Raw genomic sequence first — 12,362 nt, forward strand, 5'->3', positions numbered from 1 at the left:
GCCAAAACACACATTTAACTTGCCTTATTGCAATATTCGCTTGATTGGGGTGGTCTGGACCCAAACCCGTAGTATCTCTAAGGTATGCCTGTTTACTGATATAGATAAGGAAAATGCTGGAAAGGAGGGAGGAAGGCGAGAAAAGGTTTTCCATGTTGGAAAACTATTTCTATAGTTTTTAAAGGATGCCATCGCTCTTCCACGGCATGTGTGCCGACTCTGCGCATGAACACAGGCGGAGCACAGAAGAGGCAGGCAGGGAGGACTTCCAGGTTTTGAGCGCTTCCTGGGTGCCAGGTGCACTTGGTCAACCACTCGGCCCACATCTGAGCGTGCTGAACCTCACAACAACCCCAGGCAGGTGGGACTTCCAGACCTACTTTGGAGATCGGAAACTGAGGCAGAGAATGGGGAAGCAGACAGCCAAGATCCCGCTGGCAAGGAGCAGAAATGGGACTTGAACCCACAACTAACTGGCCCAGATCGTGAGCGCTTAAATGCTGGGGAACCCTTGGCACCCGAAACTCAAACGTTGAAAACCTTTGATGTTAACGAGAGTTCTCAAAAAGCTTCCTAAAGGTGCACGTCCGTGAGATGCAACTTTTAAAACTGACAGCAGCCTCCACAGCCACACTGCTTGCAGAGGGCTTAACAATGAGATAACAGTTCTCTGGGAAAAAATACAACTATTGAAACAAATTCTCAATGACAGCATTCTCTTCTCAGAGAATACTTCATCCCTGTAACGTACGAATGCCTCGCCTCACTGAAACTTCAGCACCAGTCTGAATAACACAGTGAGGTTTCCTCGCACCACTGACACGACCTGAGGAGTGACCAGCCAAGATCTCGGCACATCTGTTCTTGCTGACAAGGACACAGGCCTGTGCGAAGCTCGATTCAGCAGCTACGTTCCTGGCCACTGACAAACCATACGCCTGGGTTTGACAAGGGAATAAATTACAGAAGCGGTGGAGGAGAATGACATCAGCTGAGCAGCCATAAAAGTAGATTTGGCCCTGGTCTCGCAAAACCCCGCTGTTTTTCCCTGACTCTTTCAACACTCCCCAAAGCAGCCAGGTCCAAAGCCCATTTGCCCCATTCTGGCCTGACATAAGTATTAAGGAGAATCCAAAATGGGAAATCGAACATTGCCTCTCTTCTGACTTTCTGACAGCCTCCAAAATGACTCCTCGGTGTCTCCCACAGTGTAATTCAAAACAACGCCAGTTGGAAGTTCTTAGTTAAAAAAATGTATAAACAAAAGATCCTTTTTGGAAATGAGCTTTATTTCCAGTGCTACTTAGTTCTGAAAAGTCTGCATATTTAGTTTCTCCTCCCACCAGGTTTACCTCCAAATCAGGAATTCAAAACCCACAACCAACAGATCAGACACCAACAGGATCTGGGTGTTGACAACCGGCATTTCATCCTGGCGAAAAAGGACCTGCCTTCCAAAGGAGAGTCTATGCAAAATGCTGTATTTCCTCAAATGAGGCTCACTGCTTTTCAACCTTGAAATCACTCACTTGAAAAGACCACCCCAAATTCCAAGCTTTCAGACCTGGACCTGATTATCATCATGTAAGTCACTCATTCTTAAAAACTACCCATTTAATGGCCCCAAGGGTTACTTTAACAGAGGGCTGCAAGGCAGGGCAAAATTTCTCCTAACACCCACATCTGCCTCTGCCAACTGTTCTGTACCTGTCTTCCATGGTAATCAGTAAGGCTTTACCCTTAAAGTCCTGGGCATGACCTCAGAGGCACTGAGTGGCCGAGCAGAGCCCATCGAGACAGGAAAGGAATTTGGACACAAGCCCAGCAACAATGAACTTGCCTGTTATTCCTAAACACAGTCCAGTAAAGAGGCTGCATCAATCTTAAAAGCCAACCCTTCTGTTTCAGATCCCTGGATAAAAAATTATTTTGAAAAATCTGTATAATTTGAACCAAAAAAGAAAGGTTATTAAAAAATAAACCAAGAAACATCCAGAAATGAGTTTCTAGTAAAAGCTTGCTAGATGAGAAATTCAGTCTAAAAAAGCAACCTACACAACGTTCTTTTATCTGTGGGGAATGCAATGTTATTACATCCCCTTCCATAAACCCTCCTGAAACTCCTTAAGTAGACAGCATTTCAACGCAGAAACCAAAGTGAAAATATCTTTGAAAAGAAAACAAGGACGTGGCTGGGAAGCCGTGTGCAGCTTGGCGAACATTTTTTTTTTCCACCCACCACGAACTTGGGCTTTCTGGGAAGGTCGCTGGTTTTCCGGTCAAAACCATTCTTGAAGTTGTCAGGAACGGAGGAAGGGAGACTCGGCATCTGGGAAGGTGGTTCCTGGCTCCCAGGAAGGTGTGTGTCTGGGGCTCAGGAGCCGAAGAGCCTGGAAAAGTCAGAGGGCAGAGATGTCCATAAGGATGGGAAGGATGTAAAGCTGTAACTCAGAAAACACTTTCAGAGGATATTTTGTTGGGGCGCCTGGGTGGCTCAGTGGTTTAAGCCTCTGCCTTCAGCTCAGGTCATGATCTCAGGGTCCTGGGATCGAGCCCCACATCGGGCTCTCTGTTCAGCGGGGGAGCCTGCTTCCCCCTCTCTCTCTGCCTGCCTCTCTGCCTACTTGTGATCTCTCTCTGTCTATCAAATAAATAAATAAAAATCTTTAATAAAAAAAAAAAGAAAGAAAATATTTTGTTACTATTATTAAGATTATTTTATATTACTTATGACTCTATAAATAACTCTTCTGTTACACAACACGAATATACTTAACACTACTGAACTGTGTATTTTATCTTATTTATAAAGCAGGGCTTGAACTCATGACCTTGAGATCAAGACCTGAGCTAGCAAGAGTCAGATGCTTAACTGACTGAGCCACACGGGTGCCCCCAAAATGGTACATTTTATTTTATTTTAAAGATTTTATTTATTTATTTGACAGAGAGAGAGAAAGAGATCACAGGTAGGCAGAGAGGCAAGCAGAGAGAGAGGGGGAAGCAGGCTCCCCCCTGAGCAGAGAGCCCGATGCAGGACTCAATCCCAGGACCTGAGCCGAAGGCAGAAGCTCAACCCACTGAGCCACCCAGGTGCCCCATAAAATGGTACATTTTAAAAAGAATAAAATCTATTTAAGAAAGTACTTCATCAGAATCTGTAACATTTTATTTTAGCCCATTCTTCATTACTACAAGTCGATGATGACTTTCACAATTTGAAAAAAAAAGATTATTTTTCTGAGTGAACAGGTGATTACAGTTAACTCTGGTCATTGACGAAAATCTGAATGGGAAAGGCCTGGAAAATATATAAATGCCCATGAAATTGAGAATGGGTCTGTTAAGTTATGACAGAGGTTTCCAGGGGAAGACCACAGAGCTATTAAAAAGATATATATATGGGAACTCTGTTATCTTTGCAACATTTCTATAAATCTAAACTCTTTCTAAGATAAAAAGTCTTTTTGAAAAAAGAACAACAGATTGTGCAGGACCACCACATGCAAAAGAATGAAGTTGGTTCTCTATCTCACACCATATGCAAAAATAACGTCAAAGTTGATCACAGACCTAACTATTAAAATTAAAACTACAGAACTCTTAAAAGAAAACTTAGGCCCAAATCTTCACGACCATGGGCTGGGCAATGACTTTTTGCTACAATACAAAAAAGTGCAGGTGACAAAAGGAGAAATAGACAGAATAGACTTTATCAAAATTAAGGGTTTTTGTGCTTTAAAGGACACCACCAAGAAAGTGAAAAGACAACCCAGAGAATAGGAGAAAATATTTGCAAATCATGTATCTGATAAGGGATTGGTTTCTAGAATATAAAAAGAGCTCTTATAACTCAGTTATAATCCAGTTTATTAAAAAAAAAAAGACAGAGGACCTAAACAGACATTCTTCCAAAGAAGACATACAAATGACCACTAAGTACATGAAGAGAGAGGCTCAATGCCATTAACCACTGGGGAAATGCTACTCAACCTGCACATCCACTAGGATGGCTCTAATGAAAAAGACTGACAATAACAAGTGTTGGCAAAGATGTGGGAGAAATTGGAACCATCATACACTACTGGTGGGAAGGCAAATTATGGCAGCTACTTTTAAAAAATAGTCTGGCAGAACCTCAAACAGATAAATATAGTAACCATATAACCCAGCAATTTCACTCCTGGGTATGTACCAGAGAGGACTGAAAACTTAAGTCTCTCTGCACAAAAACTTGAACACCAGCGTGTGTGTGTCAACAGTATTCATCAGCAGTCAGAAAGTGGAAACATTCCAGATATCCATCAACTGATGAGCAGATAAACAGGCAGTGGCACAGACACACAATGGCCTATTCTTCAGGCACAGAAAGGAATGCAGTGCTGATACACGCTACAACATGCTGGAACCTTTAAGACATCACGCTACACGAAAGAAGCCAGACACAAACGGGGCCATACATCATTACGATTCTGTTTACAGGAAATACCCAGAACTAGCAAATCCGTAATGACAGAAAGCAGGTAAGTGGCTCCCAAAGGCTGGTAGAAGAAGAGACAGTCATTGCTTAATGGGTATAAGGTTTTCCTTTGGGGTGATGAAAATGTTCTAGAATTGCATTGTGGGTGGTTTCACAACCCTGGGAATATAATACAAAATACTTAACTGTGAAGACTGACTTCTGCTTTTACTTACTAATCCTGCTCCGTGATTTGACACCCTCATCTTCTCCGTGTCTTCGCACCCAGTATTTTATTACGAAGATTTTTACATATAAAAGAGTTACAAGAGCAGTTCCGTGAACCCCGGCATATACACCTCCATTCTGTAATTAACACTTTGCTTTACATGGGTGCCCGGATGGCTCAGTCAGTTGGACCTCCGACTCTTGATTTTGGCTCAGGTCATGATCTCAGGGTGGTGGGATCAAGCCCCACATCAAGTTCAAGGCTCAGTGGCGAATCTGCTTGGGATTTTCTCTCCCTTTCTGTCTGCTCCTCCCCGTGGACATGCTCTCTCTTTCTCTGTCTCTCTCAAATTAAAAAACAACAAAAAACTATGCTTGGGATGCCTGGGTGGCTCAGTCTGTCAGGCGTCTGCCTTCAGCTCAGGTCATGAACCTCCTGCATCAGACTCACTGCTCAGTGGGGAGTTTTGTTTCTGCCTCTGCTCCTCCCCCTGCACACGCTCTCTCAAATAAATAAATAATAATAAATAACTTTGCCTTACAGTGTACCTATCCATTTATCCAGCTACCTTATTTTTGATATATTTCACTGTTAACTTGCAGGTATCTATACTCAGTTCCTAAACACTCAGGCATGTTTCTCTCCATGTTTCAAGTTTTTTGCGGCTTTTCAAAAATTTCCCAAGTAGCTCAGCTCAAGCAACGTAAAAGTGGGTGTAGGGGAACTGCAAACCATTCCCTTGGGCCCCGTGACTCTCCCTCAGCGATCCAAACAGGGTCACCTCTGTGGATGGCCTGGAGCAGATCTTTCCAACTCCCTGGCTGGAAGTCTTTTTTTTTTGGCGGGGGTGGGGGGGTGGGTGGTGGGGTGGGTGGGGGGGTGGGGGGTGGGTGTTGTTTTTTGTTTTTTTTTTTAAGATTTTATTTATTCATTTGACAGAGATCACAAGTAGGCAGAGAGCCAGGCAGAGAGAGTGGGGGAAGCAGGCTCCCTGCGGAGCGGAAAGTCCGATGTGGGGCTCGACCCCAGGACCCTGGGATCATAACCTGAGCCTAAGGCAAAGGCTTAACCCACTGAGCCACCCAGAGGCCCCCTGGAAGTGTTTTCTCCACAGACTTCAGGCATTTATTCAGTGTTTACTGCAAGCACATCACAGCCGGGGCCGGAGGGCATATGTAAGCAACCTCCAGCCTTTTTTGCTTTCGAAACATTCCCTTGTGCGGACAGAACCTGCAGCACGTCGTCAGGGATGGATTGCGACAGCTGCTCGTGTGGGCGTCCGTCTGAGTTACCCGACTCTTCCCCTGTTCTTGGACATTTAGGTGATTTCCGCATTTTTTTTTAATATCCTGGGAAAGCCAGTCACAGCCTCCCTGACAGAGCCTTTTCTGATGAGATCTTCCCTCACTCACGGCACCTACTGAAAAGGATGGCCCAGGTCAGGTGTTGGCAAAAAAGCCACACAGTAAGTAGTCTGAGCTTTGCACGCCCGGCAGTTTCTGTCTCAGGGCTTCAACCCCTCTGCCGTAGTACAAATGCAGTCACAGAAATGGGTGTGCCAAACTTCATGCATGAAAACAGGAAACAGTTAAATATGGCTCACAGGCTGTGGCTTGCTGACTCGACCTCAGGGATTATGCTAGAATCGGCATAACCCCCATCTAACTGGACCTAGGTCACACCTAGCTAAGTCAAGCAGGCTCTGCTCCCAGGAAGCAAAATCAGAACACCAGGCTACAAACAATGATAGCCTTGAGCTGAGCTAGGAGGTCACAGAGCCTAACGCAACCCTCTCAGTAATAGGCCAACAGGTGAGCCATAAAGGAAGCTAGGCAGGTGAGAGCATGAATGAAACTGATGGACAGAAAAGAAGGATAAAAACACAGAGGAGTTCTTCCCTGCCCCAGGACCTCTGCACATGCTACCATGCCTCTCTTCAGCTCTGCAAATGGCAAGGCTTCCTCCTGTTCTTTAGGTTTTGATTTACATAGCACTTCTCTGTGAGCCTCTTCCTGACCATCACCTAAACTGAGATCCTCCCACTGGCCTCATCAGTGATTTTTCCCTACTTATTTTTCTGTCCCTGTCCCACCTGCTATACTGTACATTTGCTGATGGCAGCGATGATGGCTGTCTCGGTCTCAGCTATCAACGCAAAGCACAGCCCACACTGGATAGTTATAAATCAGTAAATGAAGGAAGGAAAAGACAGGCTGAAACCTGGAAAGACCAACACTGTTCTACTTCCTGTGAATCCTAGCTATACCCATATCCTCCTCTGCAAACTCCCTGATCACTCCACCAGCCCTCTCAGCCCCTGCACAGGCCTCTTCCGAGCTCTCCAAAAGGGGTTCTCTTGGCACACATCACAGTCCCCATTCTGGGCTCTAACACTTCCCAGTGGCACAGTGAAACTCCTAAGTCCGGGAATCATCCCCTCACACAGCCACTGGGCTGGCACAAGGACCACCCAGCAACCCCAAATTCAGCACCATGATTACTCAGGAGAGCAGACTTTTCATTCTCTTCCTCTTTAGGGGAAGAACGGGACCAGCCCAGCACGGTTAGCCCAGATAATAACACACCAGGTTCTCCTACAGCGTTTTCCCTGAGCCTGTTTACTCTTGAGTCTCACAGTTCATGAGAATCACTAAGGCCCTGACACTGGAAGGAAAACCAAGCCGATTAGATTTTTTAAAGCCTAATGAGAAAATGAAAAATGGGCATGAAAACAGAAGAGTCTGAAGACACTTCTGAGGGCTATCCGCAGGGCAGGAGCAGGACCCAGCAGCACGCTGGCCATTAAGCCACATTTTCTACCTTGGCAGATACCAAGGATAGGCTAAACACAGCACAGCTGGCAAGAGGTGAACAGGGCCATGGGCTCGAGGGAAGGCATCTCTTGGCAGCCTCTACTGAGGCACCAGGAACAGCTAGGACTTGGAGAACACCGTGTTCCAATCAAAGCTCCAGCCTAGACCACAGTGACACAGTCTAACCTTTGTAGACCCTGCTTCCCTCTCTAGCCTGAGAGAGTTCTTATTCTGAAAGCGGGAAGCATGACATGAAAGTGTAGAGTGAGAAGACAGAAGACGAGCTTCCGGTGGGTCATTCTAGAGAAGAACACCGAGAACAGGACAATGTAGGGACAGGCCGGCCGGACTTACACGATCATGCAGAACATCATGAAGACATTCCACAGGGCGATGAAGATCCGGAAGTATCTGAGGCTCAGCAGGAACTCCCGGATGTTGTCACCTGGAAAGTCAGAACGTGTTTTTACAAGCACTGCCGACATTTCTGTTGTCACGGCCACAGGGTGCTTCCAGTTTCCAACCACCCCGACCTCACCGCCCCACGTTCCAGGGGCTTTTCCTGTGGGTCACCTCTGCTCCCCAACCCTTGGTACTCTAGCAGTGGCTGCCACTGACCAACCCCTAAAAGCACTCAGTCTCTGACTGGCTCAGGGAGGAGCACGTGACCCAAGTCTGCCCAGTGAGACTCAGTCCTGGGACTTTTGTCCCAACTACTGGGAAAGAGGCCCTTGCTTTCTGTCAGCTTTGCTGGGCTAGTAAGATGTAAGCCCTGTCCTTTAAGGAAGGGGGTGGCAAACCATGGCCCATGGGCCAAAGCTAGCCCCTACCACCTGTTTCTGTATGGCCCATGAGCTAAAATGTTTTAAAAACGTTTTAATAGTTAAAAAGAATACTCAGAATACCTTGTGAGACTCAGAAATTACATGAAATTCACATTTCAGGGTCTACAAATAAAGTTTAATCAAAATACACCCATGCCCGCTCATTTATATACAGGAGTACCTTGGAGATATTGTGGGTTCAGTTCTAGAACACCGCAATAAAGCAAGTCAAATGAATGTTCTGGTTTCCCTGTGCTTATAAAAGTTACGTTTACATTATACTGGAGCCTATTAAGTGTGCAATAGCATTACGTCTAACAAACAATGTCAACACGTGAATTACAAAACTATGGCTAACAAATGCTGACCACTATCTGAGCTTTCAGCAAGTCCTGTTCACTGATCACAGATCACCACAAAAACAACAATAATGAAAAAGTGAAAAGCTGCGAGAATTACCGAAATGGGACCAGACAATATACGACCCAAAAAGCCGAAAATGTTTACTACCTGACCCTTTACAGAACACTGGGCCCAGCCTTGCTCTAGAATCATCTTTTGCCAACACAAGTCAGCCTGACAGTAAAACCAACCCAGAAGGAAAAAGAGAGCTGGAGAGGGTCACACACAGAGAGCCCTGAGGCCAGATGTGCCTGTAAACAGTCTAATCCTTTGAGGTTTCCATTTGCTCCAACCACTTTGGGTTGGGTTTTCAGTGCTGGCACCTGAGAAAGCATACTAATTCAGGCAAATAAAAGGGAGGTTCTGCTTTGATGGTTACTTACTCTAGTCCCCAGATGCCACAGAACAGAACCCTTCCAAGAGGAAGCAACTTGGTACGCTGAGACTCCAGAGGCATGGGTTCCAGAACCTTCCTCCAGAGTTTTAAGTCACTCACCTCTCTAATCCTCCAGAATGAAATGAATGGGTCCACGTGGGGTAATCTACAAGGGAGCTACCCAAAGTGTCCTCTCTAGACCAGGGCTGTCCCGTAAGTACAGAATACGAGGCGGGAGCTCAGGAATTTACAGTTACTGGCACCACTGCACCAACCAAGCACGCAACGGGCACACAGTCTTGCTGAACACAGTTTAGATGAGTTTAATATTATCCAACCCACTGGGAGAGCCATGTGCAGCCCAGCCCAGAGTGCAAATGTCAAACACAGGCCCAGCCCCAGGATGTCTGAGAGGCACATCTCTGGGTCCAGCATCACAAAAACAGCCTCGCCTACCATCAAGAGATGTTAAGTGAAGGCCACTTGTCCCAGGCAACAGCCAAGTGCAGAGGATACAAGGAGGAACAGGGCAAGTATCCCTGCCCTAAAAAGTTCAAAACGGGACAAATACTAAGCAAGTAATCACAACTGTTACTCACCATGGCCAGTGCCATGGGAGCATACAATGGGGGAGTGGGGTGCCAGCCTAGTCCATGTGGGGGATCGGAGGTCAGAAAGCTGTGAGCAAGTGCGTAAGCTCCGACCTTAAACACGGGCAGGAGTTTATGGCCCTTCCACGCAGAATGACTTTGCTCAGTCCCCAGCCTACATATGCCCCAGTTTCCTCCTGTGTAAATGGGGGTGACAAGCAACTAAGAAGACCTCACACCAGTGCCTGGCACGCAGATGGTTCTCAACAAATGCACCACGACAGTACTGGGGTGAGCCAAGCACAGGGAGACAGCACTCTCTGTAGTGGCAACAGTAAGAACAGAATACGGGCTGGAAGGAGACGTGCAGAGAGGCCCTGATCAGAGGGAAGCGACTGTTGTAACTGTCCTTGTCACCCCCACTGCCACCAAGCCCTTCCTCTATTCTCCCACCCCCCCCACACCTCCAATTTAGATCTCTAGAACACAGCCCCAAGAGTTGGTATAGTACCTTCTAGAGAGTGAGTAAGTGATATAAACAGCTGCTGAATGAACATATGGAGGAAAGAATGAACGGATGAATGGTCTAGTGACTGAGAGCGAACAGTCTCCAGGGTCAGAAAAACTCAGGTTCAATCAGGATGTTGGCACTGATCTCCTACGTGGCCACAAGCAAGTCAAGTCACAGCCCTGAACTTCATTTTCCGTCTCTATAAAATGGGGAAAATGCCCTTTACCTTTCAGGATGGAGGCAGAGCCCCACACCTACAGGAAGCACCTAACAAGGCAACTACCACTGGCTGGGCCCCCAGTAAAAGGGAGTGGTCTGATCGGCATCGAATTCACTGCTCCTTGGGGTTCCTATCATTCCCATGCAATGCTCCAACACGGCACCCACCACCTTGGCTGCAATGCCACCCGCTCACGGGTCCTTCCCTCCACACGTGGCAGCTGGAGCAGCAATCCCATCCCTGTCCTCGCCTCTCATCTCCTCCATCACCATTTGTTCCTTATTTAGGAACTGCCTGTCCACCCCAGAGCAATACAACCCACAAGGCAGGAATTGCATCTGTCTTGTTCTCTGCTGTGTCTGCAGCATTCAGGACAGTGGCCACCATGTGGCAGGTGCTCAATAAATGCGTGATGAATGATGCATGGACACAGAAGTCATGTGCGGGTCCCACCAGGTTTCAAACAGTTACATGAATAAATTCCAGCGCTCCCAGGACAGTGAGATGATATAAAGATGAGGAGGTAGGGGCTGGGATGAGGCAGAGGCCACAGACCTCTGCCTAAACGGGGTCATGTTTTTCTTCATTTTATCCAATAGATGCCAAGAGGATGCCTAAACCCTGAGCTGTAGAATGTTCAAATTTTTCTTGATAAATCAGACACCTGAATTTTTATGGGACATCTGATTTATCTGAACGCTAACGTTGGCATCTAATTAAAATAGGTCTGCAGCAGTTTGAAAACAATGGCTAGCTGTTCATTCATTCACTCATGCCGGAGGACGGGCCCACAAGGACACAGAAATGGGCCCAAACAAGCAAGAGCAAGTGTGTGGGGAAAATATTAGCCAGATAATAGCATACATAAAGGAAAATCATGACTGTAGGAAGTTATATGGGTGGTGACCTACGCAGGGAGGTTTGACAGGAGAAAGTGGATGACAAAAGTGAGCAGAAGGAATAGCATAACTTCAGGCCCACTTCTCTCTCTCTCTCTCTCTCAACGACCCCCAACCCACACACACACTACTGGAAAGAAAACTAAGGTAGGGCTTGGCTGAGAAAAAACTGCCCTCTCTGAACTGGACCAATTTCCGAGTCCAGAAAGGAAGCCTTACCTGTGCTGGGCTCCCTCGACTCCTCCCCAAAGCCCTGCGTGTCCTTCTTTTTCCTACAAAGAGGAACAGACAGTGTCCACTCTCCATGGGACATAAAGACCACTTGATCCCCTGGCTCTGAACCCCAGCTCAGAGGGCCTCGGACAGTTTCAGCTCTAGCCCTCTAGCTGAGCTGCTGTGTGACCTCAGGTGGTTGAAGGCCCCTTCCTGGGCCATCATCTACCTGCCAGTCACAAGCCTGCAGCCACCAAGGTGTAGAGTTGGTCCGTGGGTACAGAATTGGGCTAAATATGGGGAGGGGGGAGCGAGGTGACGGGCCGGAGGCTCTACGGGATGCGAGAAGAGAGATCCCCTGGAAACGAGGCAGTCTCTATTTCAAGCCCACGTGCAGCAGTGTCAAAGGAGGATTGACCAGGCTGGAGGCGTGGCCAGAGGGAGAGCTGGGGCTTAGGGGCGGGGCCTTCGGCGTGGGGCGGGCTCACGCTCGCGGGGGCGGGGCTACGGGTCCCCTGGGTGGAGCCGCGACCCAAAGCGGCCTACTCACAGCTTAAAGTTGAGCACTGCCCCTGCGTTCATCAGCAGCGTCCTGCGAAGGAGAATTAGGTTACCTGGGCTGCCCCTCGTCCCTCTCACCCTTCTCACCCCAGCTTCTGGCCCCCCCTAATTACCCAAACAGCAGGATGTCCCCGATCATCGTTACGGCCGAAGCGTCCGTCAGAACCGGAAGCGGAAGTCCTGGAGGGGGAGGAAAGAAGACCACGAGCCGACCAATCTCGAAGCCTCGCAGGCGAGGGCTGGTCCAATCGAAGGCCAAGGCAGG

The 12,362-nt window shown here is 47.4% G+C and overlaps 1 protein-coding gene across 1 annotated transcript; it reads right to left on the reverse strand.

Annotated features, from left to right (window-relative positions):
- Positions 1-1,268: 1,268 nt before the first annotated feature.
- SMIM7 (small integral membrane protein 7) lies at positions 1,269-12,298 on the reverse strand. The gene is made up of 5 exons (XM_032314780.1): positions 12,211-12,298; positions 12,087-12,128; positions 11,543-11,595; positions 7,856-7,946; positions 1,269-2,390 (listed from the first exon to the last, which is right to left on the reverse strand). Exons 1-5 carry the CDS (start codon positions 12,234-12,236, stop codon positions 2,375-2,377), a joined length of 228 nt encoding a protein of 75 aa, XP_032170671.1. The 5' UTR covers positions 12,237-12,298; the 3' UTR covers positions 1,269-2,374.
- Between the last annotated feature and the right edge of the window lie 64 nt (positions 12,299-12,362).

Source organism: Mustela erminea, chromosome 1 (genome assembly GCF_009829155.1).
Source record: "Mustela erminea isolate mMusErm1 chromosome 1, mMusErm1.Pri, whole genome shotgun sequence".
NCBI classification, from domain to species: Eukaryota; Metazoa; Chordata; class Mammalia; order Carnivora; family Mustelidae; genus Mustela; species Mustela erminea.